Source organism: Chiloscyllium punctatum, chromosome 50 (genome assembly GCF_047496795.1).
Source record: "Chiloscyllium punctatum isolate Juve2018m chromosome 50, sChiPun1.3, whole genome shotgun sequence".
Lineage (NCBI taxonomy): Eukaryota > Metazoa > Chordata > Chondrichthyes > Orectolobiformes > Hemiscylliidae > Chiloscyllium > Chiloscyllium punctatum.
Genome location: NC_092788.1, coordinates 34231651 through 34253444, shown reverse-complemented (window position 1 = coordinate 34253444; position 21794 = coordinate 34231651). Strand labels below are relative to the sequence as shown.

The following is a 21794-nucleotide window of genomic DNA, read 5'->3' as shown; positions in this document are numbered from 1 at the left end:
CCGACAGCACCTTCCAAACCCACCATTCTCCCACCAGAAGGCTGAAGGACAGCAGATGGGCGGGGGGGGGGGTTGGGGTTGACTCCACCACCCGTGAATAGCCCCCACACCTGGGAATAACATAGGCTGTTCCTTCAGTGTCTTAGAACTCCCTCCCTCGTGGGGTGTCCTACACCATACGGGTGGGGGATGTGGAATCTACAGTGGGTCACCCCCCACCTTTTCCAGGGGGTGGGGTCACACCCACACGTCCTGTGAGCAGGACTCTTGTAAACTGGTAAAATACAGGCCCTGGGTTAGCTCCTCACAGCAGTGGCTGTGGGGGTCAGACAGAAGCTCCAGGTTCAGCCTGTGACAGTCCACTGGCCGTACACAGTCATCAACCCCGGCTCCACCATGTGACAGGAACCAGAGGCATTCAGTCACTGGGAGTGGGGTGGAGCAGTCAGCAAACTGCCTGCTGAGGGGAGAAGGGAGGAAACTTACCGACGCAGTGATGACATTCCAATCAGAAATCCCGGGTCTACTGGAAGGAGAGAGAGAGAGAGAGACGAGAGTGAATTTTAACGGTTACAGAGTCAAGCTCGGAAATGACACCTCGAGAGAGAGAGAGAGAGAGAAGGAGGTGATGTGGGTTACCTTGGAGGAGGGGGCCATCCCTGGCTCTTTGCGTCCCAGCCTCGTGCCCTCCTTCCAGCCCATCGCCTGCATCATGCGGTTCCCGATGCCGTGACTCGTACTATCGTACCTAAAGGATGGGTGGGCGGGGGGGAGGGGGAGGAGAAGAGGAGGAAGATCCCAGTGATCACGTCAGCGATACCCGGTGGCCGCTACACGATCCCTCATTAGGCTGGCCCGGCTGTGCCCTCACGCGAGGGCAACCCTGTTGCCTTCCAGGGGGACACCCCACCCCCGCGCGATAAAACTCTGGGTCACTTACGCTGTTTGTGTCCTTTTCCGTTTGGCTTCGACGGTGTCCGATGTGCCCAGTTTCCCCCGTCTCTCTGTCACTCTGAACTTGAACTGTGGAAACCAAAACACACACCGCCGTTCACAAAATCAAGTTATCTCCGCAGAGTACTCCCTGATGTGAGCTGGTCTCCCTGTTGCAGGAGAGGGGGGAGGGGGGGGTTAGGAGGAGACTTACCGGGACGTTGCTGGGAGTGGAGGGGTTGAGTTACAGGACTGTTTTCCCTGGAGCGCTGGAGGCTGAGGAGTGACCTTGTAGAGGTTTATAAAATCATGGGGGGGTGGGGGAGGGCATGTAAAAGGTGAATGGCTGCAGTTTCTATCCCCATTCGGGGGCACACATTTTTAAGGTGAGACGGGAAAGGTTTTAAAAAGACATCAAAGGCAATTGTCTTTATGCACAGAGTCGCTTGTGTGTGGAATGAAGTGGTAGACGTGGACATAGTTATAATGTTTAAAAGACATTTGGATAAGGACATGAATCAGGAGCAGGGCAGGTGTGGGACTAGTTTATTTTTGGGATTATGGTCAGCACGGACTGGTTGGACCTATATGCTGTATGGCTGTATCGTTCTCCCACTCCGTTTGTGTGGAGTTGCCAATTCAGAGAGAACTAGTTGGGATACGGACTCTGGAACACGGAGGGTATGAAAGGGACAGACCAGGATCCGGCTGCGATGCCTCCCATGGTCGAGCGCTCAGCCAACAGCCTGGGTGAGTGGACAGCCTCCAGGAGGAGCTGGCAAAGCTGGGTCTGAAGAGAGGGCACAAAGACTGGGAGGGACGAGCCAGGTTGTTTCACCCACAGGTATACGGCCGTATGACCCCAGGGGCTCAGTGACCAGCTCCAATCTCCACCCACCTCGCTCCCCCTTTCCTTCCACCCACCTCCCCCCCCACCCCCGCTATCATCCTGTCTCTCCCTCCACCCCCCATCCTGCCCTGTCCTGTCCTATGTATAATCTATCCCAGCCTCGACCATGCCCTGTGGGTCGAACTCTTCCACGTTGTCCCCCCTCTCTGGACCTTTGTGCCCGATTCTAACCGAGGTCCGGTACACGTTTCGACCTCGGGTGGGGAAACCCGAGCAGCAACGTAATACTTTTACCGAGCGCTCCCTCCTCCCTCCCCCACTCCCCGTGTCACCCACCTCTCTCTCGCTCTTCTCCAGAGCTTCCAGTTCAGACTCTGAAAGCTTCGACCTCCTGTGGATTTCCAGGTTTTGCTGAAAGATTGAGGCAGGTTTAATCACGCCGCGCTCTCGCCGCCCACACTCCCAACTGCAAACAGGCCGGAACACTGATCACAACCAATCGCCCCGGGACACAGGAGCTCAGTGCGAGCGAGAGGGCCAATTGAGACCCTCTTCTGAACGGGGGGGGGGGTTTATCACCTTGTGTATATATTTTTTCTGTCACAGAACATAAGTGTCCCTGGCCTAGCCAGCCCATCCCTAACTGCCCTTTAGAAGGTGGTGGTGAGCTCCCTTTGTGAATTACTGGTAGGGACACCCCATACTTTACATTAGGGAGGGAGGGAGTTCCAGCATTTTGAACCAGCAACACAAAGAATGGCTGAAACAAGTTGCGAGTATTTGGGGTGGGGGACTTGCAGGGGGTGGTGCATCCCCCCCAACATCATCTGCCTCCTTGCCTTCCCTGGGGTGGGGTTACGAGGCGGTGGGCATTGGAAGGTTGGCAGGAGCCTTGGCGAGTCGCTGTAGTGCGTCTTGTAGACAGTACACACCGCTGTTCCTCTGCGTTGGTGTTGGAGCTCAGCCGAGCATTCCTAATGAGCCCAGCTACCTCAGGGTTGGAGGGAGGAGTGTTGGAGCTCAGCCGAGCATTCCTAATGAGCCCAGCTGCCGCTGGTGTAGGGAGGGGGTGTTGAAGGTGGGGGTTAATGTGTCGAGCTTCTCCAGTGTTGTTGGAGCCGAACTCGTCCAAGCAAGTGAGCAGCATTCCATCGGACTCGGACACACTGGTCCTGGGAAGGTGCTGACAGGGCAGCGATACTCTAGATTCCCGAGCCTCCAGACTTTTCCGTGCACCCCACTCTCAGGTTTCGCAAATTGGCCCCAGGACCGTACAGGTCCATACCCAATCTGTGACATTGAACTGCAGGACAGGAGGGGTTGGCTAAGTGGAGGACAGGCCAGACTATCTATACGTCCAGGCTGCGGGGGCTGGGAAGCGGGTGCAGCAGAGCCAGCAAGCCCAGAGACAAGGGAGAACGACGAGCCGGTGCTCCTGGAGTGCAGGGAGGGCAATGGCGTTACCTTGTGCAGCTCTGAGAGCTGCTGGTGTCGGATGAGCGCCTCCTTGCTGGGGAACTGTCTCCTGCACAGTAGGCAGGCCAGCTTCTGCCAGTCGGTCAGTTTCTCCTCCTGGTCCTCCTCCTGGTCCTCCTCGCTGTCGCTTTCTCCACTGTAGGCCGCCACCAGACCTCGCAGTGGGCTCGCCCTCTGCAGCCGGGCACAACAAAAGGACACAAAAGTTACCTCAGCCGGTGTCAGGCCAGACGTGGGCTTCATTAATCGTTTAACATCATTCTGTCGGGTGTTTGGATTTGTGCTAGAGACTGGTGGGCTTTGGAGAAGAGGTTAACGTTTCGGTATTCCTGTAGCCATGGTGATGGCTGCTTTAAACGCAGTCTCAGAGAGCTAGTTCGAACGGTGTTACGTTTACATTGGGAGAGTTTTTTTTGTAAGCAAGAAAAACATCTCTGCATTAGACTTCCAGTTTAGACGGTCAGGAATTTATTCCGTTTTTTTCCTTTTGTTCAGGGAAACACGTATAACTTGGCGGGAGGAGGGACAGTTGGGTTTCAGTTTGGGCACTTTTTTGCTTAACCGGATGTTTAAAAACACAGCTGGTCCTGACAAAAGGGAAAGGTTTCAAACAGTTAAGAAACAGATTATGACCAAGTATGGAACTTAGTTAAAACGAACCAGACCAGAAGTGTTTAGTTAAAAACCGGAAGGAGTTATTTGAATTGGAGAAAATCCGAGCTCCGTTTTATGAAGAGGCTCTCCGATTTTTAAAGCCAAAAACTGAAACCACATCCAAGTCAAACATTGTGTGCGATTTAGAAAGGAATTCTCTCTCTCTGATATCTCAGTATTGTACCACTATCAGGGTCATGTCTTACTGTGTGTTTCAAAATCCTCAAACATCTGGTATTTATAAATGGCTTAGATTATTCCATTTAATCCTCATTTACTTTATGCAATAAATTGGATTTGTCGTTAAAATCTAGTCTGCAGCATGTGTTTATGTTTTAGTGGAAGACCTGTGAGGGAGGCAGGGGCGAGGGAGGAGTGAGCGAGGAATAAAGGCTGACGTGGCCGAACATTCTCTGTCCCGATAGTAGGAAGAATAAGTGGTTGAGGTTTTGCATCCTGCAGCGAATCAAGCCAGACACATCAGTCTGTCCTTCCCTTCACCGCTGCAGGTCGTTAATGCACGGGACCGTCACAGGATGGGGAGCTCGGGGAAGGGGCCGTGAGGAGGGGAATCCCAGAGACAATTTAAGGTGAACCTGCCGAAGGTGGGTGCGCGCGGGTTTATCCCCTGGGTGCGTACCGCTCGATTATCCTCATCTTTCACCTTGTCTGTGGTGCGTTTCAGGTGCTCCATCATGACGTGCTGTCTCTCTGCCAGCGTGCTCTGAAAGGAACAAGAGTTTTAGTCAAGCAGGAGAGTAGGGGGTCCTCAAGGAGGTGACACTGCGGGCAGGTCCCAGGCTTCACCCACCCCCACCCCGGCCGGTGGGGAGTGACTCACTGATGGCACCTCACCACGGTGTTTCAGCCCAGTCCAGACCCGAAGGTAAAGCCCCCACCCTGACAAACGCCAGGCCACCAGCCCCCACTCGCCATCGTCCAAGTAAGCCGGGGGGGGATAATAATCCCATGGTAAAAGTTAGTGGCTGTGACAGTGGCGAGGGGGTTAGGGGAGGTGTCAGGCAGTGGGTTCAGAGTGTATGGGGAGGGGGTTATCTTCCAGGGGTTAGGGGTGTACTGGGGAGGGTGGGTGGTGTGGACACAGACAGGGATTCAGATAGGGGTTGGGGTGTATCAGACAGGGGTTAGAGGTGTTCGGGGGGGGGGGGGGGCGCTGGGTATCTTCCAGGGGTTAGGAGTCTATGGGGGTGGGGGGAGAAAGGGTGTCATACAGGGGTCTGGGCTGTACGGGCGTTAAGGTTGCACAGGTACAAGATGTCAGTTTGGATTCGGGGTGTACGGGAGGAGGTGTGCATGTGGGGTTCAGTTGGGGGAGGGGATTCGGGGTGTACGGGAGGTGCTGTTGTAGGGATGCAAACGGCTGAGTGAGCTTCCCCATCTCTGTCAGGACCTGCGTGGGTGAGCGGGGTGCAAATGTGTCCACTCCCTCCCTCCTTCACCTGTACCTTCTTCTCCAGCATGGCATAGCCAGCATCAGCTGAGGCAGACTCTCGGCGATCGTCGTCCCGCAGGTAGCTGAGTGGCTGGAAGCTGTTCTTGAAGTTTTCCTTCTGTTTGTTCATACTCTTGGCCCACCGCTCCATGTCCTTGGCAATCTGGAACAGCAGAGATACCCGCTCAGAATCAATCTGCCCTGCCCTCAGACAACAGTGCCCGACTCCGTAAAGGGGCAGGGGGGTCAGATTACAGCTCACTGCCATCCCCACCACAAACGGTTTAAATCCAATCCAAAGCCGATTGCTCAGCTAGGCCGCACCCTCCCAACGTAACTCCATACACCCAGCTCAATTTAATAGGTGATGGGATGTTGGAACAGGTACAAATCACAGCCCCTCTCCCTCCCTCCCCCAGCCTGTTACACAGGAACAGGAGGCCATTCAGACCCCCCCCCTCCAGCCTGTTACACAGGAACAGGAGGCCATTCAGCCCCTCCTCCTCCTCCAGCCCGTTACACAGGGACAGGAGGCTATTCAGCCCCCTCCTCCTCCAGCCTGTTACACAGGAACAGGAGGCCATTCAGCCCCACTCCTCCTCCAGCCTGTTACACAGGAACAGGAGGCCATTCAGCCCCCTCCCTCCTCCTCCAGCCTGTTACACAGGAACAGGAGGCCTTTCAGCCCCCTCCTCCTCCAGCCTGTTACACAGGAACAGGAGGCCATTCAGCCCCACTCCTCCTCCAGCCTGTTACGCAGGGACAGGAGGTCATTCAGCCCCCTCCTCCTCCAGCCTGTTACACAGGAGACAGGAGGCCATTCAGCCGCCTCCACCAGCCTGTTACACAGGAACAGGAGGCCATTCAACTCCCCCTCCTTGTGTCAGGTCTAAGATCAGGCTGATATTGACCTGTTTAGTCTCCGCTGCCCGCCATCAGAGCTCCCCCAAGATGAGTTCTGAGATGTCTACTTGATGCTCCAGCCCCACAGCCCTGACATTTCTAGTGGGCGTCTGGGAGACAGAGGGAGGGAGGGGGGAGAGAAAGACAGAGAGGGAGACAGAACAAGGGCGAGAGTGAGGGCAAGCAAGGGTGGGAGAGAGGTGGAGCATGGGACAGAGTGGCAGAGGGAGGGGGGAGACAGAGAAGGAGAGAGGGAGGGAGAAACAGCACGTGAGCGAGAGAGAGCAAGAGAGTGATTTCCAGGTGCCCATGTCCCTGTGAGTGAGGAAACGCCTCCAGGTCTCACATCCCCAATATGAAGTTTCTGTGCCACTCTTTCACTCTCCATGGTCATTTCAGGAGGTCCAGAGAAGGCTCTGTCCTTAAAATCATTAGGGCCTCACTCTGGTCTCACACCAGATGGAACAATTTCTCTCCAGCAGCCCCTTATCATTGCCCAGATTGGATCACCCCTCGCCGCAGCTTGACCCATGTAAATGTTCCACGGGAACTGAACGACAGCAGAGAACAATGTGAAGGGTGATTTGCCGATGTTCCCCGCCACCAAACCGCCTGCGTCTCCCCAAGTGATTGGCCACAGCACGAGGCAAGAAAGCGGGGCGGGGGGGGGTAGACACATACGATGTGCGTCGGTACTCACATCCCCTCGCACTCCCAAACAAAACTCTGTCCCCAGGAGGAACTGAACCAAAGAGGTGGACAATCAGGGACATGCAGATCCTGATTTCATGGAGTTATTCCCGGGGACGGGGGGCATTAGACCAGCTGCCACCCCTGTCTCTCTCTCTCCTCCTCCATCCCCCACGCCAGGGTTAAAAGGATAGAGGTGAGAAAGGTGAACAAGGAGCCAGGATGTCCCTCTCCACTGCTCTACCATTCACTCTCATCATGGCGCCACCCACTCCCAGTAACATTTCATTCCCTAACCTCTCCACCCCATCACCAATTTATCTCACTTGGCAAGAATCAAACCAACCCCACCTTAATGGCCGTGCTAAATTGTCCCGTAGTGCCCAGGGATGTACAGGTTAGGGTGGATTGGCCGTGCTAAATTGTCCCCGTAGTGCCCAGGGATGTACAGGTTAGGGTGGATTGACCGTGCTAAATTGTCCCGTAGTGCCCAGGGATGTACAGGTTAGGGTGGATTGACCGTGCTAAATTGTCCCTGTAGTGCCCAGGGATGTACAGGTTAGGGTGGATTGACCGTGCTAAATTGTCCCCGTAGTGCCCAGGGATGTGCAGGTTAGGGTGGATTGGCCGTGCTAAATTGTCCCCGTAGTGCCCAGGGATGTGCAGGTTAGGGTGGATTGGCCGTGCTAAATTGTCCCGTAGTGCCCAGGGATGTGCAGGTTAGGGTGGATTGGCCGTGCTAAATTGTCCCCGTAGTGCCCAGGGATGTACAGGTTAGGGTGGATTGGCCGTGCTAAATTGTCCCGTAGTGCCCAGGGATGTGCAGGTTAGGGTGGATTGGCCGTGCTAAATTGTCCCGTAGTGCCCAGGGATGTGCAGGTTAGGGTGGATTGGCCGTGCTAAATTGTCCCATAGTGCCCAGGGATGTACAGGTTAGGGTGGATTGGCCGTGCTAAATTGTCCCATAGTGCCCAGGGATGTACAGGTTAGGGTGGATTGGCCGTGCTAAATTGTCCCATAGTGCCCAGGGATGTACAGGTTAGGGTGGATTGACCGTGCTAAATTGTCCCATAGTGCCCAGGGATGTACAGGTTAGGGTGGATTGACCGTGCTGTATTGTCCCCGTAGTGCCCAGGGATGGTGCAGGTTAGGGTGGATTGACCGTGCTGTATTGTCCCCGTAGTGCCCTCCCCGCCTCCCTTCAGGATCTCCCATGTTTCACCAACAGTACGACAGGTGCAGTGTGGTAATGTCACTCCGAGGCCCAGGTTACTGCACACTGTGTCTGTGTGTGTGTGTGTGTGGGTGTGTGTGTCTGTGTCTGTGTGTGTGTGGGTGTGTGTGTCTGTGTGTGTGTGGGTGTGGGTGTCTGTGTGTGAGAGGGGTGTGTGTCTGTGTGTGGAGAGGGTGGGTTAGGGGTTCGGACTGGACCAGGGCAGGTGGTGTTATCGGATCAGAATGCGGATGATGAACGAGCTCCCACCCCCTACTGATTGGGGGACGCGGGTGACCCTTTGTCTCCCTCCCCTCTCTGTCGCTGATGGCTGTCCTCACCTGCTGGGCAGTCTTGTTCTTGGGTTTCTCCTTCTTCTCCTTGCCCTCCTTGGAAGCCAGGTCCTTGGCTGCATCTCCACTCTGGTCAGGGGCTGGGAGGTAAGTCTGCTTGTCGCCGTCCCAGTACAGGTACTGCTGCGTCTGTGCATTATAGTAGTACTACACATGAAAATATATACACAAAGAGAGAGAGAGCGCCATTAACCCGGGAGCCTTACACTTGCTAGGGTCACAATCACGCTCTGAAGGTACCAGGGAGCGAACCAGGAGCACCTTGCTTCAGGGGAGGGAGAGGGTGACAAGGTGGAGGGGTGGAGGGGTGTTGTGCGTGTGTGTGAGAGACAGAACCAGAGAGAGCGCGAGTGTGTGTGAGAGAGAGCGCACAAGAGAGAGAGAGAGAGACTCTGAAGAGTGTGTGTGACAGCATGTGCATAACAGTGTTAGAGAGAGACGGGGAGGTAAGAGAAATACAGACAGTGTCATACACACACTCTCTCACACACTGTCTGTATTTCTCTTACCTCCCCGTCTCTCTCTAACACTGTCACACACACTGTCTCTCACACACACTGTCTGTATTTCTCTTACCTCCCCGTCTCTCTCTAACACTGTCACACACACTCTCTCTCACTCTGTATTTCTCTTACCTGCCCGTCTCTCTCTAACACTGTCACACACACACTCTCTCACACAGTGTTAGAGAGAGACGGGCAGGCAAGAGAAATACAGAGTGAGAGAGAGTGTGTGTGACAGTGTTCGAGAGAGACGGGGAGGTAAGAGAAATACAGACAGTGTGTGAGAGACAGTGCATATGAGAGTGTTAGAAGTGGTGGGGAAGAAAAAAAAAGTGTGAGAGTGTCTTAGAGACAGGGAAAGAGAGAGAGTGTGTGTGTGTGAGAGTCTTAGAGAGAGATAGGGAAGGAAGAGGGGGGGAGGAGAAGAGAGAGAGAGACAGCGCGTGTGAGAGCGAGCGAATGAGCGAGAGGCAGACAGAGAGAGTGAACTCAACATTAACGCTAAGTTCTTGCACTCAATGACCATATTGATAAAACTGAGAGTACGGGATGCTGTATTAACTGCTCTCTCTCCACCTGTCCTGCCACCTTCAATGAATCATGAAAATATCGCCCTGGGTCACCCTAATCCTGCACACCTCACCTTCGAATACGACCTTGTAATTTACACTGTGTCTCTGTGCCCATCTGACTGCTGAAACACTTAAGGCTATGGGGAAATCTGCAATAAAGGCTGGACAATCCAGTGATGCCCAAGTTCAACAATCGTATTTTTAAAAAATGGAAGAGAACAAGGCGAGAATAATTAGGGAATTGTTTTTGCTCAGTGTGACCTCGATGGGCTGAAGGGTCTGGTTTCTGTGCTGGAGACCACCAGGACTCTAAATGAATGGCTCCACACTGGACTGCACTGATACCCATTCCCCCCGCTCCCCTGTCCAATCGGTCTATAACCCCGCGCTGGTTTTGTATTCTGTAACTTTGAGCCTTGAGATTGAAGAGATTGGGGGGGGGGGGGGGGTGAGACAAGTGACAAAGGGAGGTGGGTGGGGTGGTGCCAGGAAGATTGGAGGATGGAACTGGGGTGGGGTGTGGCTCCAGGTTTGATTGACCGTCCCTACCAGTGTCGCAGTCACATCCCCGCCCCCCACAACGCCCAAACCTCCCACCCCCCACACCAAAATGGGCCCGAGCTCGCGGGCTGGCTTTACCTGAGAGTTGGGATCGTAGTAGAGTCCAGTCTGAGGGTCGTAGTAATATCCTGACATCTCATCGTACTGATAGGTGGAGACGTCAGGGACAGCTGTGGGGAGAGAGAGAGAGCAGGGTCAGGGCAACACTGGCTTTGGCCTTACGTTTCTACATGACCCAGATCCTGGGTGGTGCCAGGTACAGGCAGAGGGAGAGAGAGCGAGAGAGAGGGGTTGAGGGGGGAATGGAGGGGAGAGGAGGGAGAGACAGACAGAGCGCGAGCGAGAGATAGATGGTGCACGAGAGAGAGAGAGAGAGAGAGAGATGGAGCGCGCACGAGGGAGAGGGAACGGGAGACATAACGAGAACAAGAGTCCTCATGTTCTCTCACTCCACTTGACCACAGCCGGCCTTACACCTTGATGATCACAGATGGGCAGAGACATGGCTCAGCGAACCTGGACATACACCATGACCACCCGGCCAAGAGACTGGTTCAACATTACGATTTTGACTGCGGCTGGTGATCGTGGGGAAGGGTCCATTACTCACTACACCTCCCCCCCCCCCCCCCCCCCCACCCCCCACCCCCACCACCCAACCACAACACCAGCTGGCCCTGGCTGCCCTCCTGCAATCCCCCCCATCTCCCATCAGGCCAAAGGGCTGTACTCACGGTACTGGGTGTAGTCCTGTGTACTGGAGCTGGATCCTGCAGGCTGCTGAGTACTGGTGCTGACTGCCGGAGCCTGGCCAATGTTGAGCTGGGGTTCGGCCACAATCTCCACCTTCTGGGTTGTTGGAGGTCGTGAGATCTGTGGAGGCTCAAAGATTATAAACAAGGTCAGCTAAGAGGGTTGGGGAGGGCATACTCACAACAGCAGCCCTCACGCTGATGCTCAATGGGGTAAGGGAGCCAGTAAGGAGGACTGGATTTAACATCTTCAAGATGCGATCAATGATGAGGGTCCCCCTCAGTGCTGACACCCCCACAGCCCCCGCTCCCTCAGCACTGACGCTCCCACAGCCCCTGCTCCCTCAGCGCTGACACCCCCACAGCATCCACTCCCTCAGCACTGACCCTCCCACAGCCCCCGCTCCCTCAGCGCTGACCCTCCCACAGCCCCCGCTCCCTCAGCACTGACCCTCCCACAGCCCCTGCTCCCTCAGCACTGACCCTCCCACAGCCCCCGCTCCCTCAGCACTGACCCTCCCACAGCCCCCGCTCCCTCAGCACTGACCCTCCCACAGCCCCCGCTCCCTCAGCACTGACCCTCCCACAGTGCCCCCTCCCTCAGCACTGACCCTCTCAGCCATCTGTGGTTTATACCACATGAGTGCAGCAAGTGAGCTTACCTGTGTTGTGCGGCTGCTGTCTGAAGGACTGCTGGATGACTTCTGGTACAGCTGCGGAGCTGCCTGGGTTTGAATTGATTGCGGGAACGACTGTGGACTTGGGAGGGGATCGACTCCAGGAATACCCGGTTCAGACGAAGTTTCTGTTGCTGCAAAAATCAAAATAAACTCAACCCCAACAAACACTAACAGGACAGGGTCAGATACAGAGTAAAGCTCCCTCTACACTGTTCCCCATCAAACACTCCCAGGGACAGGGACAGCACGGGGTTAGATACAGAGTAAAGCTGCCTCTACACTGTTCCCCATCAAACACTCCCAGGGACAGGGACAGCACGGGGTTAGATACAGAGTAAAGCTCCCTCTACACTGTTCCCCATCAAACACTCCCAGGGACAGGGACAGCACGGGGTTAGATACAGAGTAAAGCTCCCTCTACACTGTTCCCTCATCAAACACTCCCAGGGACAGCACGGGGTTAGATACAGAGTAAAGCTCTCTCTACACTGTCCCCCCATCAAACACCCCCAGGGACTGGGACAGCACGTGGTTACATAAAGACTAAAACTCCCTCTACACTGACCCCCCAATCAAACACTTCCAGGACAGGGACAGCACAGGGTTAGATACAGATTAAAGCTTCCTCTATACTGTGTCTCCCCCATCAAACGCTCCCAGTGGCAGAGACAGCATGGGCTGAGATACAGAGTAAAACTGCCTCTACACTGATCCATCAGACACTCCCAGGACAGGCACAGCATGGGGTCAGATAGAGTAAAGCTCTCTCTACACTGTCACCCCCATCAAACACTCCCAGGGACAAGGGGCTAGATAGGGAGTAAAGTTCCCTCTATATCGCTCCCCCATCAAACACTCCCAGCACAGGGTTAGATACAGAGTAAAGCTCCCTCTACACTGTTCCCATCTCACACTCCCAGGATAGGCCCAGCATCAATTATGATCAAATGAAAGTGAAGGAATATCAAAACATTTCCGTGTCAGGACGGTCTGTGACCTGGAGGTGAACCCAGGAACGCTTGGCATCTGATTAGGTGTATACCACTTACATTGCTTGCTCGGTCATCACAGGGCAGTTGCGGGATTAAACGGTACTTTGGGAGGAGGGGGGTGGCTACAGTTAGAGGGGTGACTGCCACTGACCTGTCGTGGGCGGTGCCTCGTACGTGGAGGGTGGCATCGAACGCCCGGTGTTCTTCTGCTGCTGGTCGGAGCCCCGCTGGTAATCCTGGGAATACTGGTTACAGCCCTGCCCGGCACAGAAACAGTGTGTTAGCATCAGGGGCCGAGATGAGGAAAGAGGTTCCAAGAATCCTCAAGCTGACACATTCCAGGTGCGGACCGGAACTGCGCTCCCAGAGTCTGCCGGTACAGAGCGCGACTGACCTGGGAGTACGGTTGCTGGTAGCCATCATCGTGATGGTAGTAAGAGTAGTCCCCTTGTTGGCCGTCCTGATTCATCCACGCGCTCTGGTTATCGGAATCTGAACTCTGCAGAGGGCAGGAGGCAAAGGTCAGAGTGCAACAGCCTGCACAATCCAAACTCCTTTCTGGAGGCATGGCTCCACGTTATCATCACTGATCTGTTAACGCAGAGGCCCAGACAATATCATGTGGACCCAGGTTAAAAACCCGCCATGGTAGATGGCGGAATTTAATTCCAATTTTATTTTTTCAAACTGAGTTTAAGAGTCTAATGATGGCCGTGAAACCATTGCTGATTGTTGGGAAACCCCCCCCCCCCCCCCCCGGTTCACTAATGTTCTTTAAAAGGAAGGAAATCTGCCGTCCTGACCTAGTCTGGACTGCACGTGACTCGAGATCCACAGCCAGTGCTCTCTGGGCAATTAGGGATGGGCAATAAATGCTGGCCTGGCCGGGCCAGAGATGTCCACACAATTAAAAAAAAAACACAACTCGTACCGATTCAACAGTGCAAGCCCTCTCCTGTACAAGGGCACTTGGAGCGAGAAGGGATGGGTGGAGGGAGACAAAGCATCAGCACCACCATTCATGGAATCACATGCCATTCCTCGGACACAGGAAACCTAGGCTGATTCACACCGAGTTGCTGGGGAATCCAAGGTCTCTCACGGTCCTGGCTCAGGGATCGAGAGGGTTGGCATACGAGAGATTGAGTAGACTGGGACTATACGGTGGGGGAGGGGGGTGGAGAAAGAGAGGTGGTTCTCAGAGAAACATATAAAATAATGAAGGGGACAGATAAGACAGAAGCAGGGAGGTTGCTTCCATTGCTGGGTGAAACTAGAATTGGTCGGTGGGGCATAGCCTCGAAATAAGGGGGAACAGATTTAGGCCCAGTGAAGCAGTTGAGGCCACCCCGTTGAATGTGCTGAAGGCAAGGCCAAGGCAAAAATAGTTGCAACAGTAAAGAAACTAAGGGTTAGAGCAAAGGTCAATGCAGCGCAGAACAAGCCCTTCGGCTGTTGCGCCGACCTGTGAACTATTCTCAGCTCGTCCCCCTACACTATCCCATCGTCATCCATGTGCTTATCGAAGGATTGTTTAAATCTCCCTCATGTGGTTGGGTTATGGTGAGCAGGCGGAGACTTGGAGCGGAGACCGCAGTTAAGGTCAGCCACGATCTCAGGGAAGGGCAGAGCAGGCTCAATGCGCCAGCTGCCTGACTCCTGATGATCTTGTGTCTAAGATGGCCGACTAACACCATATCCCAAGAGTACGACCTGCACCGCGTTGCAACAGACAGAATGAATTTTTAGCTCTGATGAAAAATCTCAGTTACGAATTGCTTTCTCCCTGAGTAGTGGTCAGTCGGGCAAATCCGTCATTTTGACAGAATCGCTGGGTCTGTCAGCAACGGTTTTGAGGCGGGGGCATGCGAAAAAACCACGGGGGGGACACTTATCACCTTCCCAAGGAAGTATTTTCCAGCAGTTTGCACCTTGATCTGAAACCCCAGGGAGCACAGGCCTGTACCACTTGCATTCTCTTACAGCAGACGTCTACCGTGTCCCAGGGTTCAACCTGGGTGCAAGCTAGAAGGTCATAGTCTCAGATGTACAGCACGGAAACAGACCCTTCGGTCCAACCTATCCATGCTGACCCAAATGTCCTAACCTAATCTCGTCCCATTTGCCAGCACTTGGCCCATCTCCCTTTAAACCCTTCCTATCCATGTCCCCGATCCAAATGCCTTTTAAATTGTGTCACTGACCAGCCTCCACCACTTCCTCTGGCAGCTCATTCCATACATGCACCACCCTCTGGGTGAAAAAGTTGCCCCGTAGGTCCCTTTTAATTCTTTCCCCTCTCACCTTAAACCTCTGCTCCTGGGGGAAAGGACGTTGTCTATTTACCCAATCCATGTTCCCTCAAGATTTATAAACCTCTAAGATCAACTCTCAGCCTCTGACGCTCCAGGGAAAACAGCGCCCGGCCTATTCAACCTCTCCCTCTCAGCCACACTTCAGGCCTTAGATTCCCCACTGTCTCGTCTCATCGCTCCTCTCTCACATACACACCTCTCTCTCACTCACTCACCTGGTTAACTGCCCACTGCGCGGCAGCGATCGCTGTGCTGGCCACGGATGCAGCACTCGCCCGACTGCCGTCGGTCAGCACCACGTCCCTGGAACAGGAGAAGGGGAGGGGGAAGGGTGTTGGTGAAAAGAGAATTTCAAAGTGAGGAAACTCTCCACTGACAAGTATCCCTGGCATCCCTGCCCCGGATGAGTTCAAGCAAAGCAGGGTAACTTCTAATCGGCGATCTAAACTTTTCCCTCGGTTCTGTGAATCCCCAGGATCCTGAGTGTAGAACTCATCCGGTCCGCAATGACGCTGCACATACTGACTGAAACGTGTCTCCAGTAAAGTCTCTACCTCACACCCACATTTGTGACCCGAGACCATGGGGCTGGGGAGGCCCATGCTGCCCAAGGGTCAGCCTCAAGGCAGCAGTTGACACTACGTGGCAGGAGAGTCAGCCCTTACACTAAAACCTGCTCTGTTCTCCCAGGGTGGAGTTAAATGCTCAACAGCTCCTGACCAAGACCAAGTGAGTCTAACCATTACCAGCTGAGAGCCCTGGGGCAGCGGAAGAATTCACCGTAACATATTTTGGTCACTCTGAAACACTCCCCTTGCCTGGGTGGAAATCGTACCTCTTGGTGCCTTTTGCGAACTCGACGTTAATGGTCTTGCCGTCGATGTTGAGAGGAGGCTGCAGTGACTGCAGGATCTGAAGCAGTTGGGAGGCTTCCTTCAAAATCAGACAAAAAGAAAATCTCTCTCTGACTATAGCAACAAACAAGGTCAGCCCTCCCAGAGAAACACCTCTTCAATCTCCAGACTCAAACGTTACAGAATAAAAAACCAGCTCGAGTGATGATGGACTGTGGACAACCATTCCACAGCACAGAGAGGGCTCTAATCTGTGTCTAACCCTGGGCTGTCTCTGTCCCTGGGAGGGTGGGGAACAGCGTAGAGAGCTTGACCCTGTATCTAACCCCCTGTCCCTGGGAGTGGGGGATGGTGTAGAGGGAGCTTGACTCTGTATCTAGCCCCCTATCCCTGGGAGGGGGACAGTGTAGAGGAAGTTTTACTCTGTAGCTAACCCCGTGCTGTGCCTGGGAGCGTTTGATGGGGGACAGTGTAGAGGGAGCTTTACTCTGTATCTAACCCCGTGCTGTCCCTGGGAGTGTTTGATGGGGCAGGAGGGGGGGGCTGGGCGGAGTGTACAGGAGCTTTCCTGTGTGTAACCCTATGCTGTGCCTGCCCTGGGAACGTTTGATGGGAGACAGTGAACAGGAGGCCTTTCCCTGTATCTAACTAGGTGCAGTCCCTATCTTGGGAGTGCTTGAATCCAAACGAACGAACATGTCTGATACAGACCTATGATTTCTTTGTCCGATACTAATAATATGATAACTTCTCAATGTTATATTTGAGCTGAACAGTGATTTAACAATAGTGTTCACGACTCACCACAATGGTTGAAAGCTGTATAAAGGCGAACCCTCTGTTCAGTTGTGTTTGCTTATCTTTGATAAGCCGCACGTTAGAGGGTGACAAAACTGCATAGGGGGTCAACGCATTGAGGATTACATCTAGTGTAGTATGGGGGTTCAGGTTCCGCAGAATTACAGCTGTCAAGGAAATAACAAAGAACACTCCTCAGGTACTGCAATTAAAAATGTCTGACACCAACACCCACCAGTACTGTACCCCAGTGTTATACAGTGACAGTCCTGTACCCCACCCGTACTGTACCCCAGTGTTATACAGTGACAGTCCTGTACCCCACCAGTACTGTACCCCAGTGTGATACAGTGACAGTCCTGTACCCCACCAGTACTGTACCCCAGTGTTATACAGTGACAGTCCTGTACCCCACCAGTACTGTACCCCAGTGTTATACAGGGACAGACCTGTCCCCACCAGTACTGTACCCCAGTGTTATACAGTGACAGACCTGTCCCCCACCAGTACTGTACCCCAGTGTAATACAGAGACAGACCTGTTCCCCACCAGTACTGTACCCCAGTGTTAAACAGTGACAGACCTGTCCCCACCAGTACTGTACCCCAGTGTTATACAGGGACAGACCTGTCCCCCACCAGTACTGTACCCCAGTGTTATACAGAGACAGACCTGTTCCCCACCAGTACTGTACCCCAGTGTTATACAGGGACAGACCTGTCCCCCACCAGTACTGTACCCCAGTGTGATACAGTGACAGTCCTGTACCCCACCAGTACTGTACCCCAGTGTGATACAGTGACAGTCCTGTACCCCACCAGTACTGTACCCCAGTGTGATACAGTGACAGTCCTGTACCCCACCAGTACTGTACCCCAGTATGATACAGTTACAGTCCTGTACCCCACCAGTACTGTACCCCAGTGTTATACAGGGACAGACCTGTCCCCACCAGTACTGTACCCCAGTGTTATACAGTGACAGACCTGTCCCCCACCAGTACTGTACCCCAGTGTAATACAGAGACAGACCTGTTCCCCACCAGTACTGTACCCCAGTGTTATACAGTGACAGACCTGTCCCCACCAGTACTGTACCCCAGTGTTATACAGGGACAGACCTGTCCCCCACCAGTACTGTACCCCAGTGTTATACAGAGACAGACCTGTTCCCCACCAGTACTGTACCCCAGTGTTATACAGGGACAGACCTGTACCCCACCCGTACTGTACCCCAGTGTTATATAGTGACAGACCTGTCCCCACCAGTACTGTACCCCAGTGTTATACAGGGACAGACCTGTTCCCCACCAGTACTGTACCCCAGTGTTATACAGGGACAGACCTGTACCCCACCCGTACTGTACCCCAGTGTTATATAGTGACAGACCTGTCCCCACCAGTACTGTACCCCAGTGTTATACAGGGACAGACCTGTCCCCACCAGTACTGTACCCCAGTGTTATACAGGGACAGACCTGTCCCCCACCAGTACTGTACCCCAGTGTTATACAGAGACAGACCTGTTCCCCACCAGTACTGTACCCCAGTGTTATACAGGGACAGACCTGTACCCCACCCGTACTGTACCCCAGTGTTATATAGTGACAGACCTGTCCCCACCAGTACTGTACCCCAGTGTTATACAGAGACAGACCTGTTCCCCACCAGTACTGTACCCCAGTGTTATACAGGGACAGACCTGTACCCCACCCGTACTGTACCCCAGTGTTATATAGTGACAGACCTGTCCCCACCAGTACTGTACCCCAGTGTTATACAGGGACAGACCTGTCCCCACCAGTACTGTACCCCAGTGTTATACAGGGACAGACCCGTCCCCACCAGTACTGTACCCCAGTGTTATACAGTGACAGACCTGTCCCCACCAGTACTGTACCCCAGTGTTATACAGGGACAGACCTATCCCCACCAGTACTGTACATCAGTATTATACAGCGACAGATCCATCCCCACAAGTCATGTGAACCCAGTGTTACATAGCGACTGACCTTTCCCCACCACTACTGTACCCCAGTGTTTTCCAGGGACAGACCTGTCCCACACCAGTACTGTACCCCAGTGTTATACAGGGACAGACCTGTCCCCACCAGTACTGTACCCCAGTGTTATACAGTGACAGACCCGTCCCCACCAGTACTGTACCCCAGTGTTATACAGTGACATACCTGTCCCCCACCAGTACTGTACCCCAGGGTTATACAGTGACAGACCTGTCTCCACCAGTACTGTACCCCAGTGTTATACAGTGACAGACTCGGACAAACATGCAGATCCTCAGAGTATTCACACACTTACTGTCATTAGCGTTCTCGTTGAATTGCTGGTTGTGTACTGGGTGCTGCTGGTGAAACTGAGGCGGTTGGAACGGTTGCGGAAACTTGAGCAGTGGTTGCGGCCCGTCAGGGAGGGGCAGCTGTAGATCCTTCCTGCCGGGCACCAGACGCACCTCCCCTTCTACAGATTTGGTGGTGGGGGGGGGGGGGGGGGGGAAGAGAGACGCACACACGTTAATACAATTGACAGTCATCCTGAGCAATACAAAGTGACAGCACCAAAGACTTTCAGAAAATAACAGTGTAGATGCTGCCTACCAGAAATGGATGAAGGACCTCTGCTCTCTCTCTCTCTCACCCAGGCTGATTTTCCCTCCCCTCTCTCTCGCTCTCTCTCTGTAACCTGGGGATCACTGGACAGTGATCAGGAGCAGGAACCCTGGCTGATTTCCCCCCCCTCTCTCTCTCTCTCTAACCCAGGGACAGTGATCAGGAGCAGGAACCCCGGCTGATTTCCCCCCCCTCTCTCTCTCTCTCTCTCTAACCCAGGGACAGTGATCAGGAGCAGGAACCCTGGCTGATTTCCCCCCTCTCTCTCTCACTAACCCAGGGACAGTGATCAGGAGCAGGAACCCTGGCTGATTTCCCCCCTCTCTCTCTCTCTAACCCAGAGACAGTGATCAGGAGCAGGACCCTGGCTGATTTCCCCCCCTCTCTCTCTCTCTAACCCAGGGACAGTGATCAGGAGCAGGAACCCTGGCTGATTTCCCCCCCCCCTCCTCTCTCTCTCTAACCCAGGGACAGTGATCAGGAGCAGGAACCCTGGCTGATTTCCCCTCTCTCTCTCTAGGGCGGCACGGTGGCACAGTGGTTAGCACTGCTGCCTCACAGCGCCAGAGACCTGGGTTCAATTCCTGCCTCAGGCCTCTGTGTGGAGTTTGCACATTCTCCCCGTGTCTGCGTGGGTTTCCTCCGGGTGCTCCGGTTTCCTCCCACACTCCAAAGATGTGCAGGTCAGGTGAATTGGCCATGCTAAATTGCCCATCGTGTTAGGTAAGGGGTAGATGTAGGGGTATGGGTGGGTTGCGCTTCGGCAGGTCGGTGTAGACTTGTTGAGCCGAAGGGCCTGTTTCCACACTGTAAGTAATCTAATCTAATCTAACCCGGGGATCACTAGACAGTGATCAGGAGCAGGAACCCTGGCTGATTTCTCCCCTCTCACTCTGACCCAGTGATTGGCTACTGGACCAGGATGAGCGTTGTCTACCTCCTGGGTATAAGAGCCGAGTGAATCTTCTCTGCCAAGTGGAAAACCTGGCTCTCACCTGACTTGGGAACACCGCACTTGAAGCATTTTTCTCTTCGTTTAAAATTCTGTACACCACACTGCAAGGTAAATGGGAGACAGTTTAAATGGAGGGTAACGATGACAGAGGGCCTCACTGTCCTTCATTACCATTTACGCAAAATACATTCCTTCTGCACATGCCTGTTCCCTCAGCGCTAACTCTCTGACAGCACCCACTCCCCCAGCACTGACCCTCCCACAGCGCCCGCTCCCCCAGTGTAGACCCTCCCACAGCCCCCGTTCCCCCAGTGTAGACCCGCCCACAGCTCCGCTCCCTCAGTGTAGACCCTCCCACAGCACCCGCTCCCCCAGTGTAGACCCTCCCACAGCACCCGCTCCCCCAGTGTAGACCCGCCCACAGCCCCCATTCCCTCGGCGCTGACCCTCCCACAGCGCCCGCTCCCCCAGTGTAGACCCTCCCACAGCGCCTGCTCCCCCAGTGTAGACCCTCCCACAGCACCCGCTCCCCCAGTGGAGACCCTCCCACAGCCCCCGCTCCCTCAGTGTAGACCCGCCCACAGCACCCGCTCCCCCAGTGTAGACCCTCCCACAGCCCCCGCTCCCTCAGTGTAGACCCTCCCACAGCCCCCGTTCCCTCAGTGTAGACCCTCCCACAGCGCCCGCACCCCCAGTGTAGACCGTCCCACAGCACCCGCTCCCCCAGTGTAGACCCTCCCACAGCCCCCGCTCCCTCAGTGTAGACCCGGCAACAGCACCCGCTCCCCCAGTGTAGACCCGGCAACAGCACCCGCTCCCCCAGTGTAGACCCGGCAACAGCACCCGCTCCCCCAGTGTAGACCCTCCCACAGCACCCGCTCCCCCAGTGTAGACCCTCCCACAGCACCCGCTCCCCCAGTGTAGACCCGGCAACAGCACCCGCTCCCCCAGTGTAGACCCTCCCACAGCACCCGCTCCCCCAGTGTAGACCCTCCCACAGCAACCGCTCCCCCAGTGTAGACCCGGCAACAGCACCCGCTCCCCCAGTGTAGACCCTCCCACAGCACCCGCTCCCCCAGTGTAGACCCTCCCACAGCACCCGCTCCCCCAGTGTAGACCCTCCCACAGCACCCGCTCCCCCAGTGTAGACCCGCCCACAGCACCAGCTCCCCCAGTGTAGACCCTCCCACAGCACCCGCTCCCCCAGTGTAGACCCTCCCACAGCACCCGCTCCCTCAGTGTAGACCCTCCCACAGCGCCCGCCCCCCCAGTGTAGACCCTCCCACAGCACCCGCTCCCCCAGTGTAGACCCTCCCACAGCACCCGCTCCCCCAGTGTAGACCCTCCCACAGCGCCCGCTCCCCCAGTGTAGACCCTCCCACAGCGCCCGCTCCCCCAGTGTAGACCCTCCCACAGCGCCCGCTCCCCCAGTGTAGACCCTCCCACAGCGCCCGCTCCCCCAGTGTAGACCCTCCCACAGCGCCCGCTCCCCCAGTGTAGACCCTCCCACAGCGCCCGCTCCCCCAGTGTAGACCCTCCCACAGCGCCCGCTCCCCCAGTGTAGACCCTCCCACAGCGCCCGCTCCCCCAGTGTAGACCCTCCCACAGCACCCGCTCCCTCAGTGTAGACTCTCCCACAGCGCCCGCTCCCTCAGTGTAGA

General features: G+C 54.9%; 1 protein-coding gene across 9 annotated transcripts in view; it reads right to left on the bottom strand.

The window, feature by feature from the left end:
- LOC140470007 (RNA-binding protein 10-like) overlaps positions 1–21794 on the bottom strand; it is a 119298-nt gene that overhangs the window by 684 nt on the left and 96820 nt on the right. Inside the window, exons 8-25 of one of the 9 annotated variants that reach the window (XM_072566471.1) lie at positions 20174–20234; positions 18871–19029; positions 16559–16719; positions 15736–15833; positions 15116–15203; positions 12980–13084; positions 12737–12842; positions 11576–11724; positions 10896–11043; positions 10240–10331; positions 8514–8672; positions 5374–5529; positions 4554–4637; positions 3248–3433; positions 2120–2194; positions 941–1023; positions 640–748; positions 487–526 (exon numbers count right to left, since the gene is read on the bottom strand). In XM_072566471.1, the coding sequence (XP_072422572.1) occupies positions 524–526; positions 640–748; positions 941–1023; positions 2120–2194; positions 3248–3433; positions 4554–4637; positions 5374–5529; positions 8514–8672; positions 10240–10331; positions 10896–11043; positions 11576–11724; positions 12737–12842; positions 12980–13084; positions 15116–15203; positions 15736–15833; positions 16559–16719; positions 18871–19029; positions 20174–20234 (2022 nt within the window). In that variant the 3' untranslated portion in view covers positions 487–523. The remainder of the gene's footprint in view (positions 1–486; positions 527–639; positions 749–940; positions 1024–2119; positions 2195–3247; positions 3434–4553; positions 4638–5373; positions 5530–8513; positions 8673–10239; positions 10332–10895; positions 11044–11575; positions 11725–12736; positions 12843–12979; positions 13085–15115; positions 15204–15735; positions 15834–16558; positions 16720–18870; positions 19030–20173; positions 20235–21794) is intronic. The other 8 variants (XM_072566467.1, XM_072566473.1, XM_072566470.1 and 5 more) reach the window with 8 other exon arrangements.